This window comes from Phaseolus vulgaris, chromosome 2 (genome assembly GCF_051622355.1).
Source record: "Phaseolus vulgaris cultivar YP4 chromosome 2, ASM5162235v1, whole genome shotgun sequence".
NCBI lineage: Eukaryota > Viridiplantae > Streptophyta > Magnoliopsida > Fabales > Fabaceae > Phaseolus > Phaseolus vulgaris.
Window position 1 is genome coordinate 2,898,611 of NC_143499.1, and position 18,229 is coordinate 2,916,839.

The 18,229-nt window shown below is 33.2% G+C and overlaps 2 protein-coding genes and 1 long non-coding RNA gene across 3 annotated transcripts; 1 reads left to right on the forward strand and 2 right to left on the reverse strand.

Annotated features, from left to right (window-relative positions):
• Positions 1–664: 664 nt before the first annotated feature.
• On the forward strand, positions 665–2,927 carry LOC137810178 (serine/threonine receptor-like kinase NFP). Its single transcript, XM_068611328.2, has one exon. It carries the CDS (start codon positions 831–833, stop codon positions 2,622–2,624), a length of 1,794 nt encoding a protein of 597 aa, XP_068467429.1. The 5' UTR covers positions 665–830; the 3' UTR covers positions 2,625–2,927.
• Positions 2,928–9,241: 6,314 nt separating this feature from the next.
• On the reverse strand, positions 9,242–10,551 carry LOC150028939 (uncharacterized). The gene is made up of 3 exons (XM_090299383.1): positions 10,113–10,551; positions 9,746–9,883; positions 9,242–9,546 (listed from the first exon to the last, which is right to left on the reverse strand). The coding sequence occupies exons 1-3, from the start codon at positions 10,549–10,551 to the stop codon at positions 9,242–9,244; spliced, it is 882 nt and encodes a 293-aa protein (XP_090155509.1).
• A 1,984-nt stretch (positions 10,552–12,535) lies between these two features.
• LOC137810179 (uncharacterized) lies at positions 12,536–15,199 on the reverse strand. Its single transcript, XR_016518350.1, has 3 exons — positions 14,696–15,199; positions 12,910–14,357; positions 12,536–12,820 (listed from the first exon to the last, which is right to left on the reverse strand). It is a non-coding gene; the product is annotated as an uncharacterized LOC137810179 (long non-coding RNA).
• Between the last annotated feature and the right edge of the window lie 3,030 nt (positions 15,200–18,229).

An 18,229-nucleotide genomic window follows, 5' to 3' on the forward strand; every position in this document is an offset into this window, starting at 1 on the left:
TCTATTCTCAGCTAAATCTTATAGTCTTTTGCATACAATATCTAGCACAAGAGGACATAAATTAGAATAGGAAACACAAATCTATATTTTATATCATTATAAATTATTTATCAAAATTTATGTGAATAAGTATGGTTGAATTTTTCTTAAAGATGTTTCCTATAGCTGGTTTAAAATAATTTATTTTTTATTTTTATAATAACAGTAAAAACTTGTTTAAATATTTTTTTTTATCAAATTATGTTAAAATCGTGTTAAAATGGTAAGATATCTACAAAATAATTTTTGAATTAGACACTTCAATCATATTGTTTCCTACGCATGTCAGTGTATACGGATATTCGACACATACATACCATTTAAATGCAATATTCTTTTTATTACTATGTTGAATCATGTGTAAATTACAGTCGCTAATAATGGTCTTGGTAAGTCTTACCAAATCTACCCCTATACCAAGATATCATCAAGTTTAGTTGGTGTATTGGTGTTGGCTTGCTGGCTAACATCGTGCATAGATAGAACTGGTAGGTACATTAACTTGCCGTCCAAAACTTTGATTAGGCATTACAATACTCTATTGCCATTTTTTATATATCATGCGCATCAATTGCATACAATTTGTCTAATATAAATATTGACGTGTCCACTGTATCCAGGATTCGGAAAGCCAAAAGGAAATTTAGTTAAAGCTAATGACACAAACAGGACCATATTTTTATATTAAGCCAAAAGATATTTTTATTGACAAAGAACTACATATCAACAACGACGATTGCCAGTGATAGTAGACTGCCTCATAACTTTCATTTGTTCACAACTTCACATCAATGGCTGTCTTCTTTGTTTCTCTTACTCTTGGTGCTCAGATTCTTTATGTGGTACTCATGTTTTTCACTTGTATTGAAGCTCAATCACAACAGACCAATGGAACAAACTTTTCATGCCCTTCCAATTCACCTCCTTCATGTGAAACCTATGTGACATACATATCCCAGTCGCCAAATTTTTTGAGTCTGACCAGCGTATCTAATATATTTGACACGAGTCCTTTGTCAATTGCCAGAGCCAGCAACTTACAGCATGAGGAAGACAAGTTGATTCCAGGCCAAGTCTTACTGATACCAGTAACCTGTGGTTGCACTGGAAACCGCTCTTTCGCCAACATCTCCTATGAGATCAACCAAGGTGATAGCTTCTACTTTGTTGCGACCACTTTATACCAGAATCTCACAAATTGGCATGCAGTGATGGATTTAAACCCAGGTCTAAGTCCATTTACTTTGCCAATAGGCATCCAAGTTGTAATTCCTTTATTCTGCAAGTGTCCTTCAAAGAACCAGCTGGATAGAGGGATAAAGTACCTGATCACTCACGTCTGGCAGCCCAATGACAATGTTTCCTTTGTAAGTAACAAGTTAGGTGCATCACCACAGGACATATTGAGTGAAAACAACTATGGTCAAAACTTCACTGCCGCAAGCAACCTTCCAGTTTTGATCCCAGTTACACTCTTGCCAGATCTTATTCAATCTCCTTCAGATGGAAGAAAACACAGAATTGGTCTTCCAGTTATAATTGGTATCAGCCTGGGATGCACACTACTGGTTGTGGTTTCAGCAATATTACTGGTGTGTGTATGTTGTCTGAAAATGAAGAGTTTGAATAGGAGTGCTTCATCAGCTGAAACTGCAGATAAACTACTTTCTGGAGTTTCAGGCTATGTAAGTAAGCCTACAATGTATGAAACTGGTGCAATATTGGAAGCTACTATGAACCTCAGTGAGCAGTGCAAGATTGGGGAATCAGTGTACAAGGCTAACATAGAGGGTAAGGTTTTAGCAGTAAAAAGATTCAAGGAAGATGTCACGGAGGAGCTGAAAATTCTGCAGAAGGTGAATCATGGAAATCTGGTGAAACTAATGGGTGTCTCATCAGATAATGATGGAAATTGTTTTGTGGTTTATGAATATGCTGAAAATGGGTCTCTTCAAGAGTGGCTTTTCGCCAAGTCTTGTTCAGAGACATTAAACTCGAGGACCTCCCTTACATGGTGCCAGAGGATAAGCATAGCAGTGGATGTTTCAATGGGTCTGCAGTACATGCATGAACATGCTTATCCAAGAATAGTCCACAGGGACATCACAAGCAGTAATATCCTTCTTGACTCCAACTTTAAGGCCAAGATAGCAAATTTCTCCATGGCCAGAACTTTTACCAACCCCATGATGTCAAAAATAGATGTATTTGCTTTTGGGGTGGTTCTGATAGAATTGCTTACTGGCAGGAAAGCCATGACAACCAAAGAAAATGGTGAGGTGGTTATGCTGTGGACGGACATTTGGAAGATCTTTGATCAAGAAGAGAATAGAGAGGAGAGGCTCAGAAAATGGATGGATCCTAAGTTAGATAATTATTATCCTATTGATTATGCTCTCAGCTTGGCCTCCTTGGCAATGAATTGCACTGCAGACAAGTCTTTGTCCAGACCAACCATAGCAGAAATTGTCCTTAGTCTCTCCCTTCTCACTCAACCATCTCCCGCGACACTGGAGAGATCCTTGACTTCTTCTGGATTAGATGTAGAAGCTACTCAAATTGTCACTTCCATCTCAGCTCGTTGATTGAGTGAAGCCAATCTAGTTTCTCACATCCAAGATGGTACTTTTTTTTAAATAATGATTGCACCTTAGTCAATAATGATGAACTTGGGGAGTTTTCAACATTTAGTGTTTCCATCCCTGTTGTTCTTTATGTTTGAGGTAGAGTTCGTAAAACGAATAGCAATTGCAGTTCTCCTCAGACTAAATTTGCTTATTTCTCTGTACTTCTTTTATATGACAATTGAAAGTGAATCAAATGATGGAGTTGTTTATTGCATGTCCAAACAAATTAGAGAAAGAGAATTGAGTTTAAAGTATATGTTTCTGTCATTGCATTAAGCTCATATTTCATACCTCAAAATCACAATATTGCAGAGAAGAATTCAGGATTTTGTTCATCCACTCTATAGTTGATTTGTGCAGTAAAAATGTACTCCTTAGGACAGATTCATTTTTAACTTATGATGAGGCACAAAGTAACCTAGCAAATTTGTGCAATATTATAATATGGCTCTAGGTTTATAATATTCTATAGACAGCTCTAGAATATTAGATGATGATGCTGCAAGTCAACTAGTTATTCATGTAACAGGAAGGGCGTTTTAAAATAAATAAATGAATAATATGATAGACAGAAGTTTCCTTGTTGCTCCAATCATAGACGGAGCTACCAACTCTTGGTGGAAAAAAGAAACTAGTACCAACAATAGGAATCCCTTTGAGTTGTGGTTCAGGTCTCTGGAGAATCTTAGGTACACATTACTGCTCATGCCTACTGATAGCTGGCAGAGTTCTGCATCTCAAAGCTGCTAGTGAAAGTTTTGAAAATTATGTATGGTTAGGTATGGGCTAATGATGTATTTCACAAATTGAGAATTTTTCTAAAACTATATTATAACTTTCGTACTATTATTTTAATTTTTTTATATCATTTAATTATAAATTTATCCTTTATTATATACATTTATATTTAAACCCATCACATAAAAAATTTATAGAAATTTCAAGATTTTCAAAACATCATTTTTCTTAGGTATAAGATTAAAAAAAAATAAGTGAGTATGACTTTCAGAAAGAAAAAAAAAAGTTAAACAATACAATTAAAAAATCCAAAAAATATTATCAATATTAGGTCAGAGGAGTATCACAGTCACTTATATCAATTTTTCTTACTCGTTCATTATATAAGAATAGAAAATTTCTACATATTTTGTACTCTTTATTTACATAAACATAGAAAGTTTTTAAAATATAAAATAGAAAGTTGAAGTGTTGCATGATTATTTTAAAAACTTTTTTGTTTTGAAATTGTAATAGAAAACATTATTTGTCCAATTAAATCATTTAGAAAAATTAACTATTTCAATAAATTTAAAAAATTCACCAATTTCATAATTCACTCTTTTATCTTTGCTATTGTAACATCTCTAGTTACATCATCTAAAATATATACATAATTAAATATATACATATACACATACATGTATTATCCATAAAGTATTACAAAATATATTTTGTAATACATAAACTAATTGTTTATAAACAATTCAAAGATATAAAAAAAAATTCATATAAATACACAAACTAATTGTTTTAATTACATATATAAATAAAAAAATTACATATGATTTAATATAAATAGTAAACTATTAAACTATTATCAAATAGTATTTCCAAAACAAATTTCAAAGTTTAAGTTTTTTATTTTGTTTAGCTTGTGCAAAAATAATCTTGTTTGAGCGAAAGTGATATTGAGAACAAGTCCGATTGAGCAAGAATCATCTTGCTTAAGCGAAAATAGACCCAAGAACAAACTATACACACACTAAACAACTTAAATAACCTTTATGTAGATTATTTATAAATTATAATTCTTACCACACAGATCCATAAGAGTTTTAATAATAATAATAATATGTTTTCTAAATACATAGTATACCATAACCGTAATATCTTTTTTTCTTATTTTTAATTTAAGAAAATAAATGTTTATTGATAATAGTGTATAATATAATTTAAAGTGTAATTTTATTAAATAAAATATAAAATAATTAAAATGTATTTATATTTGAGATCTACACATGAATACTCTTTTTTATAGGAATTATCTTCAAAGCTAATTTAAAAATTGGTTGTATTTTTAGGAATCATCTTATTAGAATTTTATGGCATCTCATAGTCTTTCCGTGAATATGTCCCTATTACGACTTCAAGAAAAACATGTTACTAAGGACGTATGAAACACTATTGAAACCCAGAAGACATGCAATATGGGTACTAAAGCTTGAGGACATACTTGACCAACGAGTCAGACAGTTAATTGATCATTCTGGTTTTGGACATTTGTTAAAATTTAAGAACATTGACTTCAATCACGTACTACAACATTAGTGGAAAGGTGGAGAACAGAGACTCGTACCTTTCACTTTTCTCTCGGTGGAACAACTGTTACTTTGGAAGATTTGGAATTGGTATTGAGTTTACATGTTGATGGACAGGCTGTCATCGGGATTACTAGTGGTGATTTAGTATATTTGTGTGAGTAGTTGCTCGGATTTATACCACCCGCTATAGCGGTGAAAGGAAATGCAATTAATTTGTCTTGGCTTAACAACACTTTTTAGGAATTGCCACATATGCAACCGATGATGTTATTGCTCAACATGCTCGAGCCCACATGTTAACACTTATTGAAAACCTATTTATGCCTGATTCTTCAGGTAGTAAGGTACATTTAATGTATCTATTATTGTTGGCTGACTTGAACAACGTCAGGAATTATATTTGGGGGTCAGTTGTATTGGATTCTCTGTACCGTGCGCTCGATCATGGAATAGACTTTAATCTAGATAATATTTGAGGTTGCACGCTGCTTTTACAGTGTTTGGCATGAGAACACTGATGACCTTTTACGGCAAGTGCACCGCGTTTGTCAGAAGTAATAATTGTCCCTAAGGACGGATATCGATCCCACAAAGAACAGTGAATCATCGAGTACAATATTCGCTAAATATAACAACAGAACAATAAAAAAGAGTGTGAAGTGATTATGTTGGCACTGATCAATAAGAAAACAAACAAAGAATTAGTTGCTTCAATTGGAAAAATTGGGATTAAGTTTCATCTCTCTCACTCTCATGTATTTTGATTAGCATGTTATTCTTTAATTGAAATTGATGCTCGTATAAAAATCATTTATATCGATTCCTCGCATATAAAATCCTTAAGAATGTTCCCTAACTATCGATCCCTCGCATACTTATAAGAACAACTTAGAACGAAGCTCAGACGTTTAATAGCAATTAACATTTCAAGTCTATTCCTAGCACTCAAATATGTTAAGTATTGTTGTTTAGGTCCGAACCCTAAAAATACCTCCCGGTCAGATTTAAGATTCTCAATTTGTCACAGAGAATTAAAAGTAAAACAACAATACCAATAATCAATCAAGAACTGAATATTAATATATAAAATATCGCCTCAATACATAAGAGTTTGAGCAGATTACTCCCAATCCCAAAGGGTAGAATTAGCCACGCATACTTCTATCACCTTCCATTCTCCCAATTGGGTTACAATTCACTCTATGGTGTTTTCCTCTCAATCTGGCACCCTAAGGTTGAGCCTCTAGCCCTCTATTTATCCTAGTTTTCTAGGGTTAGGTTGTTTATTGTGTCGCGCTAATGGGCTAAATGATCAAACATAAAAAAGGGCCCAATCTTTCTTTGCATCTTTTCCATTCTGGGACCTTCTATCTTTATCTTTTTAGCTCAAATCATTCATCTTTAATCCAAATCTCCAATCTTCCTTAGAAATCTGCAATTAACACCAAATTTGGGAATAAAATACTCTTATTCAAATAAAGATCATAAAAAATGTAAAAAGGTATAAATTCATAAATTAGGGATTATTTTATATGTAAATTAGCAATAAATCCTCATAAGTGCCTATATTTTAATATGAAATATTACTGAAATTAGACACTTATCAAACACCTAACATGCATTTATCTACAACTTCAACCATTGACTGATGAAGAAGTTCAACAAGGTGTTGGTTTCCCACTCGAGAAAAGGTATGTTATTTTTATATTAATTTTCAAGAAAGAAAACAAAGTTCTTAATATTCTTTTGTTTACGTTAGGTGGACTCAGAGGATGCATAGGATGCACACATGAGGAACCATTGTTCCCCAAATACGAGCAATGTTTGATGACATTAATGCTAAAGAGGTTCTAAAAAATATATAAATTAACATACCATTTTAACTGAAAATTTCATATCACTGATATTTCAAACATTTATTTATAGTTTCTTTGAACTACATATCAAGTGGATTATATTAGGCGTTTGATCACTATTGAGGTTTCCCGAATTGCACGAGCGGCAATTCCTCTCATATGTTTCATAACGGTTGAATTTCATCAGATTGATGTGTCAATTTGGATTTCGACAGAGTATTCCAAGTGACTCATTCAACCTTGATCAACGTTACATAGAGGATGAGAGGACGAACTAATCGATATTGGCCACAATATCATGTCGCATGGATAGCTATGTGGAATGACCGTTATAATCGTCTAATTCAGGAATGTTAGTTTAACATACATGCAATGGTACATCAACCATATTATATGTTACATCTCACCTATATAGTCATTGTCCGGTGATAATGTAAGTTCAATTACAAAATTATTTATTATTCTTCATTCACTCATCCAAAATTAACACATTTTTTCAAAACAGTATGATATGCCACAGGAGACTACACAACATCACTATCAACATCATGTCAGGTCTTCTTCTCAAGTTGAATCGTTTCAACAATAATCTTTTCGTCCGCTAGGTGTTCAACTGACCCAGTTATTTGGATATAGGGATCAACCTCAAATACCATTCCAATCATCATTCCATCGACCACCTTTCAACTACTCAACATTTCCATCTCAACAACAATTTGTTGTTGGTCCATCAAATCCCTTTGAAACCTCTACCATGACCTCCCTCATCTGCCTACAATCTAATGTCATCCATGAAGTATTATCGACCAAAAATATCTTCACAAGTGTCTGGAAATAAGAGTGATGACAATGAAGTCGAAGGCACTAACAATGCTATTCCACCTCCGCCCCCTACTACCCTTCCATCCAAACAACAACCACAAGGACGACCACAGAGACATCAAAGAAGATCACCCTGTGGCACAGCCTCTCATAGATTACAACTTTTCCTACATTTCTATTTTCTAATCATGTATAAATTGTACTTATTTATCATTTTATAAATATTTTTTAAACGCTACCCTTTTATTTATAATTGTATCAACTATAAAAGCTACTTAATGAATATTTTTAATTTTAACAATATTTAAAAAGTACTAAATATTTTACATTTATTACACAACCTATTTAATCCAACTTAATATTAGGTAACTTTGTTTTTTGTGAAAACAAAATTTAGTTTAAATTTTTAATATTATTTATCTATAAAATTCAAATTTTCACAATATTATTATTCACTTCATGTCATTTTAAATAATTTTTAAATTATTATTATATACATTTTTTAATTTTGAAAAATATTAATTATCATTTGTTTAAAAAATAGAAATTGTTTCCAAAGAAATTGATAACTTTAATTGAGATAAAATACCTTGAAGTTGTAAATCCAATGTCTAATTTTATTCAAACTAAAATTGTCAAACTGGTTGACAACTTTAATTAAAAAAGAAAATAAAAAGTAGGAAAAATAATGGATTTAGTTAATGTTGTCTACACTATTGACAACTTTAACTCAAAAATGTTCATTTCTATAATTTTTTTCTACATTTACCCATTTACGTGATATTCAAACTAAATTACACCATTTTAGTAAAATTTCTGAGAAAGAGCATGGCGAAGCGCCAACTTTCCTCAAACTCCTAATTTAAGGATAAATTAAATAATATAAACTTCTCTATAAATTTTTTAAAATAGATAAAATAGTTTATCTTTTGAAAAAGCTATGTAAATTATATTATAAATAATAAATATCATAAAAGATTTTAGTTTATCAAATATCGCTATTACCAAAAATTATGTCAAACTAGTGGCATGAATTAATAAAGTAGGTGTTGATCCTACGAAAGCAAAAGGAAGATGAAAGGGACTAAAACCCCTCGATTGAAGGGCAAGAACATAGATAGAGGTAGAGCCTTGGTGAGGGTGTCGGTAGTTTGCATGGAAGAAGAGATGGGGAGTATTTTTATCAGTCCAACATTGGCTTTTTTCCTAAAAAGGTGACAATTTATCTCTATGTGTTTAGTCCTTTCGTGTAAAACTTGATTGGATGCAATTTTTATTACGAACTGGCTGTCACAGTAGAGGATGGCAGGTTGGATGGAGTGAATATGGAGATCTTAAAGCAAGTAAGTAAGCTATTGGATCTCACATGTGGTGGTAGCTAGTGCTCTGTATTCGGCTTCTGAAGAACTTTTGGAGATTGTTTGTTGCTTCTTTGATTTCCCAGATAAATAGCAAACATGGTTACAGATTTTTGTGTCTCAGGACAGGTGGCCCAATTTGAATCACTGTAGGATTTTACTTGAAGAGGGCTTCTTGTTGACAGAAAAAGACCATAATCGGGTGCATTCTTGAGATATCAAAGAAAGCGAAAAGTTGCTTGACGGTGTGTTGTTGTGGGTGCTGAAACAAATTGACTTAGTTTGTTCACGTTGAATGCAATATCTGGTCCGGTATTTGTCAAGTAGATAAGTCTTCCTATCAAGCAGCGATACGAGGAGGATTCTGTTGCAGCTAGGGGAACACCTTCAGTACTTGAAAGCTGCGTAGAATGGACCATGGGTGTCGGGACAGGTGTGCAATCAAGCATTTTTGTCTCATATAAGAGATGCATTGTGTACTTTCGTTGTGATAGGTGAATACCAGCAGTGCTTCGGGCGACTTCTAATCCCAGAAAAAAAAAAAGTTAGATCACCCATATTTTTAATCTTGAAGTGTTGATGTTGCAGCGTGGTAACATGAATGATTTTCTCATAATTATTGCTAGTGAGTACAATGTCATCAACATACACAAGAAGAGCAGTGATGTGAGTTTCATGTGTTTTTATAAACAATGAATGATTGGTAGCAGATAAAATATAACCATTAGCAAGCAAGAATTGGGATAGTTTTGCGTACCATTGCCGACTAGCTTGGCGTAGACCATAAAGGGAGCGTTGCAGTTTGCAAACCGTGTTTGAGTTGGGGACCTCAACTCCAGGAGGTGGCTTCATGTAGACCTCTTTAAGAAGATCTCCATGTAGAAATGTGTTGTTAACATCCAGTTGTTTAAGGACCCAGTTGTTTGACACAGCAAGAGTGAGAATCAGGCGCAAGGTGGTCAGCAAATGTATCAAAGAAGTCTAGGCCTTCAAGTTGTGTGTAACCTTTCGCGACCAGACGCGCCTTCTTTCGATCAATTGTGTCGTCTGATTTGTGTTTGACCTTATACACCTAGCGACATCCAATACCTTTCTTTCCCGAGGGAAGAGGCACCATTGTCCATGTGTTGTTGGCAGAAAGAGCAGCAAGTTCGGCTACCATTGCTTCTTTCCAGCAGTCAAGTTTGGAAGCATCCTCATAATTGTGGGATTCCATGGAAGAAGAAAAAGAAGTAATAATGTGTTTAAAATTAGAAGATAAAGCATGATAAGGTATAAAATTATTAATAGGGTATTTAGAACTTACAGCATGTGTAGATGGGAAGTCGCTATGAAAATATTCTAGGTAGGCTGGGGCTCTCCTAACCCGAGTGTATCTTCTAAGTGAATTAGGACCTGTATTTTCAGTGGGAATCACAGTTTCAATGGCAATATCATAATTGTCAGAGAAAAAATCATACGTGGAATTATAAGATGGAGGAACAGGTAAAGATAAATTGTTAGGACTTTCATTAGCATCATCTCTCATTTTACATGGAAAGTGATGTTCATAAAAGACATTATGTCTGGAGATCTCAATTATATGATTTTTAAGGTTCAAGAAAAGATAACCTTTAGTGTGTGGTTGAAAACCAAGAAAAATACCTGATACAACCCTATGATCCAGTTTCTTTTTATGAGATGTGATGGTGCTTAAGTAGCAAAGACAATCAAAAACACGTAAAGATGAAATATTATACAAAGTACCATTTAATTTTTCATAAGGAGTCATGTTCTGCAGCAAAGGAGTATGGATACAATTGATAAGAAAAATAGCATGTAAAACAATAAAATGTCAGAAAATAGGGGGCATGTTAGCTTGGAAAAGCAAAGCATGCGTTACATTAAGAATATGTTGATGTTTGCGTTCTACAATACTATTATGTTAAGGTGTTTCTATGTAAGTTTTTTTTATAAATAATGCCCTTTGAGGAAAACAGATTTGTCATAGCAAATTCAGCCCCATTATCAAAATGTATAATCTTTACAGTGGTTTGAAAATGATTTTCAACATAAGATAAAAAAAACTATATATATGAGTTCTGGCTTCAGATTTTGTGTGCATAGGTATCACCCAAGTATACCAGGAAAAATCATCCACAATAGTTAAAAAATACTGAAAACCATGCATAAAGATAATAGAGCAATGACCCCAAATGTCCATATGTAAAAGCTCAAAAATTTTAGAAGTTGCGCAATTGCTTAAAACAAAAGGAAGTTTTCTTTACTTTGCTCTATGGCAAGTATCACACATATTTGTTTTTTGAACATAAATAAAAGAGAACCGAGATCTCAATACATGCAATCTTTCATCAGAAAGATGACCCAGTCTATTGTGCCACAAATTAGTATCCTTCGAAACAAAATGAAAAGAAGGAACAAATTTGTTTGTGACATGTCTTTGAAAAACATAAGCATGAAAAACATACAAGCCATCTTTGGCCTCAACTGTACCATTCTTCTCTTTCGTGTTAGATTGTCCTGTATCACACATTCCTTAGATTAGAATATCAAATTACAGTTTAAATTCGAAGCAAGTTTAGAAGTAGAAACCAAATTAAAGGTGAACTCAGGTACATATAAGACATTTGTTAGGTAAAATTTGTTATTGAATGCAACAGTATCGGAATAGCTAGTGTAAAAGCAATTTCCATTTGGCAAACTAATAAGAAAAGTCTTAATACTTTTATATGATGTAAAATCATACCGTCAAGTGCAAACATGATCAGTGGCTCGTGAATCTAAGATCCAAGCACTACAAAAAAACGTGTATGTGGTGGCGGTTATTTTCGTAAATACTGGCATTTTTAACCGTCACATTATACATCAGTGGCGGTACCGCGTACCGCCAAAATTCTTGCCGCCACAAAGTTTAATATGGCGGTCAATTGAGAACCGTTGTAGCAGACGCCATATTATGCATTGTATAAAGTGGCGGTTTTAAGCGTGTAATTTACGTCAGTTATAAATGTCATAATGTTAAAATTGGTTAAACTAATTCTAGAGTAAATAGTGGCAGTTCTAACCGCCACTTAATACAGTATAGTATGGCATTTATAATACCCTTTATAACTGTCATAATTCGAATATTAAATATTTAATTTTATTTTATTTTTAATATTTATAATAATTTATTTAATTCTATTATATAATTTAATTTCATATCATAATTAAACTTTAATTTAATTTCATAATATTATTTAATTTGATATCATAATTAAATTCATTTCGTGAATATAATACATATACATTAATTCAGAGTTATTTTCTTGAGATTTTTCTATAGCCAAATTACCCAATTTCATGTCTAATTTATTCAATTAATTTAGTTCCAAACTTTTCCAATTCATCCATCACCAATCCAATTTCACAATAAACAATAAACTCAAGAAATAATAATTAAATAATTAATTTTCATATCCATCATTGTCAAACAAGAAGGCGAATTAAGGAAACAAGTTATAAGCACTAGCTTAAAACAATAATCCAATTTCCTTTCCATAAGGAGTTTTCTAGTTTCATATATATGCATATTTATGGTAAGAAAATAAAACCATTATTAGTTTTATACAATTATAATTCTTCAAACATCATGTACTTAGAACAATTTAAAACTTTGCAGTAGGTCGATTCTCCATAAATGCACTCAAGAACTGCGATGACTCCAAAAACAAAGGTTTGATCCATCCAGGTTTCACCACCACATTACACAAAACCTTGCTTTCCATCAATATCTCCACTTCTTTATTCACCCCAACCTATATATAAATGGACCAAACACATATTTATTATTGTCATGTTATATATAATTTACAGAAAAAACCTTAAGACTTGAAAGATAGCGTACCTAGGCAATTACTGGGCAATATCAGCTATAGCCTCTACTTCTCTCACTGTTTCACCAGTTAGTTGCAAAAGGAACATTGCACAGGGGATGGAGCAGTTTATAAGATCAACAATGTAAAGAAAAGTAAAGAGAAAAGGAGCAACTAAGCAATTATGAGAGTTGAAGGGTTGTTTATTTCATGCTTTACCTAGCTATATAAACATCAATAATTTATAATCCAAGGGATTGAAACTAAAAACCAAAAATAAAACCAACAGAAAAAAAAATTCTAGCCAATGAAAGAAAACCTGCAGAGGGAAAAGATGTTGAGAAAGATATCACTTGCAAAAGAAAAATACAGAGATACCTAAACATTGGCCAAAAGAAACTTTGAACAGAATTGAGATACACCAGGCTTTGAAATTGGCAATAAACATATATGAAGACCTTACTGAAAATAAAAGAAACTACAAAACATAGAAAATATAAACTGTGGAGAATGGGGATACGTAACTAAAATATATAATAGAACCAATGAGGAAAATGGAGAAAGAAAATAAAAGAGTAGAACCTGTTTGATACAAATATGGAAAGGTTATACAGAATGCAGTACTTTCCATGTAAGCTAATATCATCCATGTAGAATGCAGTACTTTTCATGATGAAGAAATTGTACCCAAAATGCATTATTACTTTACACCAAAATAACTAGGCACAAGGTAGTAAACCTAACATCCCTATGTAGCTAACAATAAAAACAAAAAACTACACCCTAAAAATGATGCAATAGCACTTGCGGTAGCTTCAAAGAACCAACTGCACCAACAACTTCTAAAGCAAAATAGAAACTATACTAATCCAAAAACACTACAACACTACAACCAAACTAGCTAACTGGAAAATGCAACAACCAAATGAAAAGAGATAACTTACTATACCCACACCCTTTCACCAAAAAAACCAGCGAAACCCAAAACAAAACAAAAATGTTGCAGTAATACCAGTTGGTTTGGAACTCCACATACTGCCATTTTTTTCTTCCTTTTTCACTAATACCAGTTGGGAGAAATATTTCTTAGGTTCTCAATGGCCTAGTGGGTGGCACATTTAATTTTTTGAATAATATTAGACATATATTGTTCAGAACTAGTTTCCAACAATTTAAAGTAACTTAGGCAATATAGTCCTAATCAAATGTGAATAAAATGGTTATTACAAGTTCCAAGCACTTAGGCTTGACAATATTTAGCAGTGGTAAAATATACAATACCACAAACAAGAATTATCCACTTTTTCTTGACCTAGAAAATTTGAAGACAAATACAAAGGACAGTAGGCACATCAAGGTGAATATTTAACAAAATAAAAATATTTTAAAAATTAATTATTTACCTAGAACCAACACCCAGTTCCAATAGCAATAAAATCACCAGGACGCACTTGAGTTGCATAAGCCATAACACCGTAAGCTGTAAAAACAACAAATCCGACCATGAGTTGAATTTATCAAAAACACAAGCAATAAATAACAAGAACACACAGTTTAAGGAACAAAAATCACAACAAATTAAGTTATAAGTTCATTTGATTGAAACTAAAACAACTTATTTATTTTAAAACCCTATTTACACCTTTTTCGCATCATCAAATTTGAAGAGAAACTACTTGCACTTTCAATCAATTAAAAACAGAGTATATAAAAGGGTAAAACACGAATTAGGGTAGGGATAAGAGAAAAAAGAGGAACGACAAAAAGACATCAAAAGCTAAGAGAAAATGGAGTGTGGGTTGAGGAAGTGAAGAATACCCTCTTCAATTATTTTCTCGCAAAGTTCCTTTCGATAAGCATTGGTGGGGTTCATGACCTTACCACCCTTCGTCGTCTTCATTGTGGAAGAGTGAACCCTCTCTTTCACAAGCTCCTTAGTATTAATATTCCTCTTCTGAAATCGAAATCATTTCCCCCTTTCCTTATTTCTCTTTCGATTCACAAATGGAAGGGTTTGGGAAATGATAGTCACCGAGTGACTTTAGGGGAGGAGTGTGGAGAAAGAGTTGGAAAGAATGCTCTATGTGAGGAGGGGTGGGAGGGTTTGCGGTAATGAGAGTGAGAAGATTTAGGGTTTAGTGAAAGGGTTCGAAAGACTGTTCTTTGTGAGGTGTGAATGGGTCAGGTTTCCAAAGAGGTAAAAGTGAGGTTTTCAAAGGGTCAAAAGAAAAAAAAAATTGAAAAAAAAGGAATGGTATGGAGGGAAGAAAATGCGGGAGAGTGAATATTTCGAAGGAAAATTGTGGCGGTTCTAAATGACACAGTTTGACGGAGAATTCTGGCGGTTATTAAACTGTCGTATTATACAGAAAATTGTGGCAGTGTTTAGTAACTGCCATATTAAAACCGCCACTATATACACGTTTTTTTATAGTGAAGAGCCTTTAATGGTAGTATAAAGATTCGAGATAATGGCATTACCAGTTGGAGAATCCTTGTGCTTGGTATCAACAGTGAAAGAGGCAACTTGGTTAGCTTGCGTTGGAGTCTGACTCATAACATTGTTTGTTGCATTTTTCTTGATTAAGGCAGATAGGACTTGAAATTGTTGAGCTGTGAAAACAGAGTGCATGTCTCCATTTTCCTGTTCTTGTTGACAATTCTCATAAGAAATACCATCAGTTAAAACAACATTAAGTAAAGGAGTAGTCTTATTAGTAGAGGAATTATAACCGGGAGGGAAACCATGTTTCCTCTAACATGTATCTATGGTGTGACCATTCCTACCACAATGGGTACAAATTTTTCGATTGTTGTTGAATCTAGAATTTTTATTTTCTTGGTTAGGGAAACCCACTTTTTTTAAACAGATGTTCTCAGTGTGACCCAATCTACCATAGAAAGAACATGTAACATCAGAATTACGGTTCGCACTAGCATGATTAATATTTGCAATAAAAAAATTACTTGCCAATTAACGTTTTTGCTGAGTCACAAGAGAAAAGATTTTCGAAATGGGTGGAATTGGTTCCATAAGGAGCAAGTGAGATCGAATGTTGTTGAACTGGTAATTAAGCCCACGAAAAAACTGCATGGCTTGATCTGCACATTTTCTTTGACTAATAACAGAAGCTACAAAACATGCACACTTATATTTGTAAGAATTGATGGTTTAAACAAGGGGGGTGAATTGTTTATCAAAGATTTTTGCAAAGATTGATTAGGAATGAAGCTTTAATACAATTCACAGATAAAGCAATCAAGGAAAGCAATCAAACAATGATTAAGAAACTGTTTACAAAATTTTAACCGGTTGAAAATATGTTTTAACCGGTTGTTTATAGCAGCAGCAAAAGCAGAGTAAAAGCAAACAGTTATAAGGAGTCAGAGATAGAGATTTACACAACCAATTTTATATTGGTTCACTCAACCTTGAGCTACAACCAGTTCCCAGAACAACCACTGGGTTCCACTAGTAATCACTCACAGATTACAATAACACAACCATAAAGAGGTGACCTTGAAAACCACAAGATCCACTCACCCTTTTTGCAACCACACACCTCAAGTCAGAACACCCTCTGACTTTACAGGATTTCACACACACTTACAAGTTTATGAAAGTACAATTACAATAATCATGAAAGGAATAGAAAATACCTGAGATTACAGAAACCAGGAAGCTCCTATGATCAGATCTTGTACCAATGCAAAGCTATACAACAATCTTGCAAACTTTTGAAAAACTTCTTTCAAAACTAATCTCAATCTCACTTTGTTTGATTTCAAACTGTGTAAAAACTTGTGTTTTTTGTTTTGAAAGAAAGGCTATATTTATAGCACACAAAACTAGTCGTTCTAGACAGCATTTATTGCCAAAACAATTTTGATTCACATCCAAAACAGATTAACAGGTCTTCAAAAAGTTGTTATGAAATGTCATAATCAATCGGTTGAGTTTTAACCGGTTGAATTGGTTAGGCAGTTACATAACCAAGTCAAGAACAGTTTTAAAACCTTTAAACAAGCCAAGTGATAAACAACTGAGTATTTCGATATTTCAACCGTTTGTTTTTCTCTTTTGCTTAGAAAAACACATTTCTTTTTAAAATAGATTGGGCAAGCTTTGTGTAAAGGTCAAGAACTGATCTTTACATAGATTCTAAACACTCTAATCTAAACCCAAACCAAAAGTAGTAGCTTCAAGCTTCATCATGGATTTGAAATATCAAAGCTCCCATGCTCTACAATATTGAAAAACACATATAGGGTTAGGTCGAAAATTGTCGAGTTCATCCCAAATAATTCGGAGTCGTGTAAAATAATTAGTTACTGAAAAATCATTCTGACTTAAAGAAGATGCCTCTAGTTGCAAATCAGAAATTCTTGAGAGGTCACCTTGAGAATATCTAGTTTTCAAATCGTTCCAAACATCAACAGGAACATCCATCCATATTACACTTTGTCTAATAGGGAGAGAAACTTAATGTACTAACCATGACACAACCATGTTGTTGCATCTGATCCACGTTGAATAAGTGGGATCGTTCGTTGGTGGGCAAGGATGAGTGCCCAGGACAAATTCCACTTTATTCTTTGAACTTAGCGTCGTTATCACAAACCTACTCCAAAAATGATAGTTTGTCGAGTCAAGAACTGGGGAAACTAGTGGCGTCGTAGGGTTTTCACCGGGATGGAGATAGAGATAACTATTCGTAGAGATTTTTATCATAGCCAATCTTGTCGTTTTTTCTTCTGCCATTTTGCTAAGGAAAGAACAAGAAAAAATAACGTAAATACAGGAAAAATTACAAAGATGAAGAAAGGAAAGAAAACAGAGCGCGCAACAGAACACTTCAAAGGAAGAGCTATGATACCATAACAGAGTAGGTGTTGTTCCTGCGGAAGCAAAAGAAAGATGAAAGGGACCAGCAACCCTCGATTGAAGGGCAAGAACATAGAGACCTAAGGAAAAAATCCTAATAAGACGGAGCAGTAAAAAGAAGAAAAGAGGCGTGAGAAGCGTAAGAGAAATAAAAAGAAAATATTATTGTGTGTAAGTATTATTACAGGAGAAAATGAAGGGTATTAAAAGAAGAAACAATACACTACAAGAAAATCATGAAATAGAAACTAATTTTTAGTGACCAAAAATAATTAGTTGTTGTAGTGACTAAATTAGAGACCATTTTAGAGATTAAAAAAAATTTGGTTTCTAAATTTAGTTTCTATTCTTGTTAAATGGTTTCTAAATTAGTATCTAATTAGCAACCAAGGTTTTTGCTACCAAATTTAGAAATTAAATAATTGGTAGTTAAAACCTTGGTTGCTAATTAGATATATCATTTAACA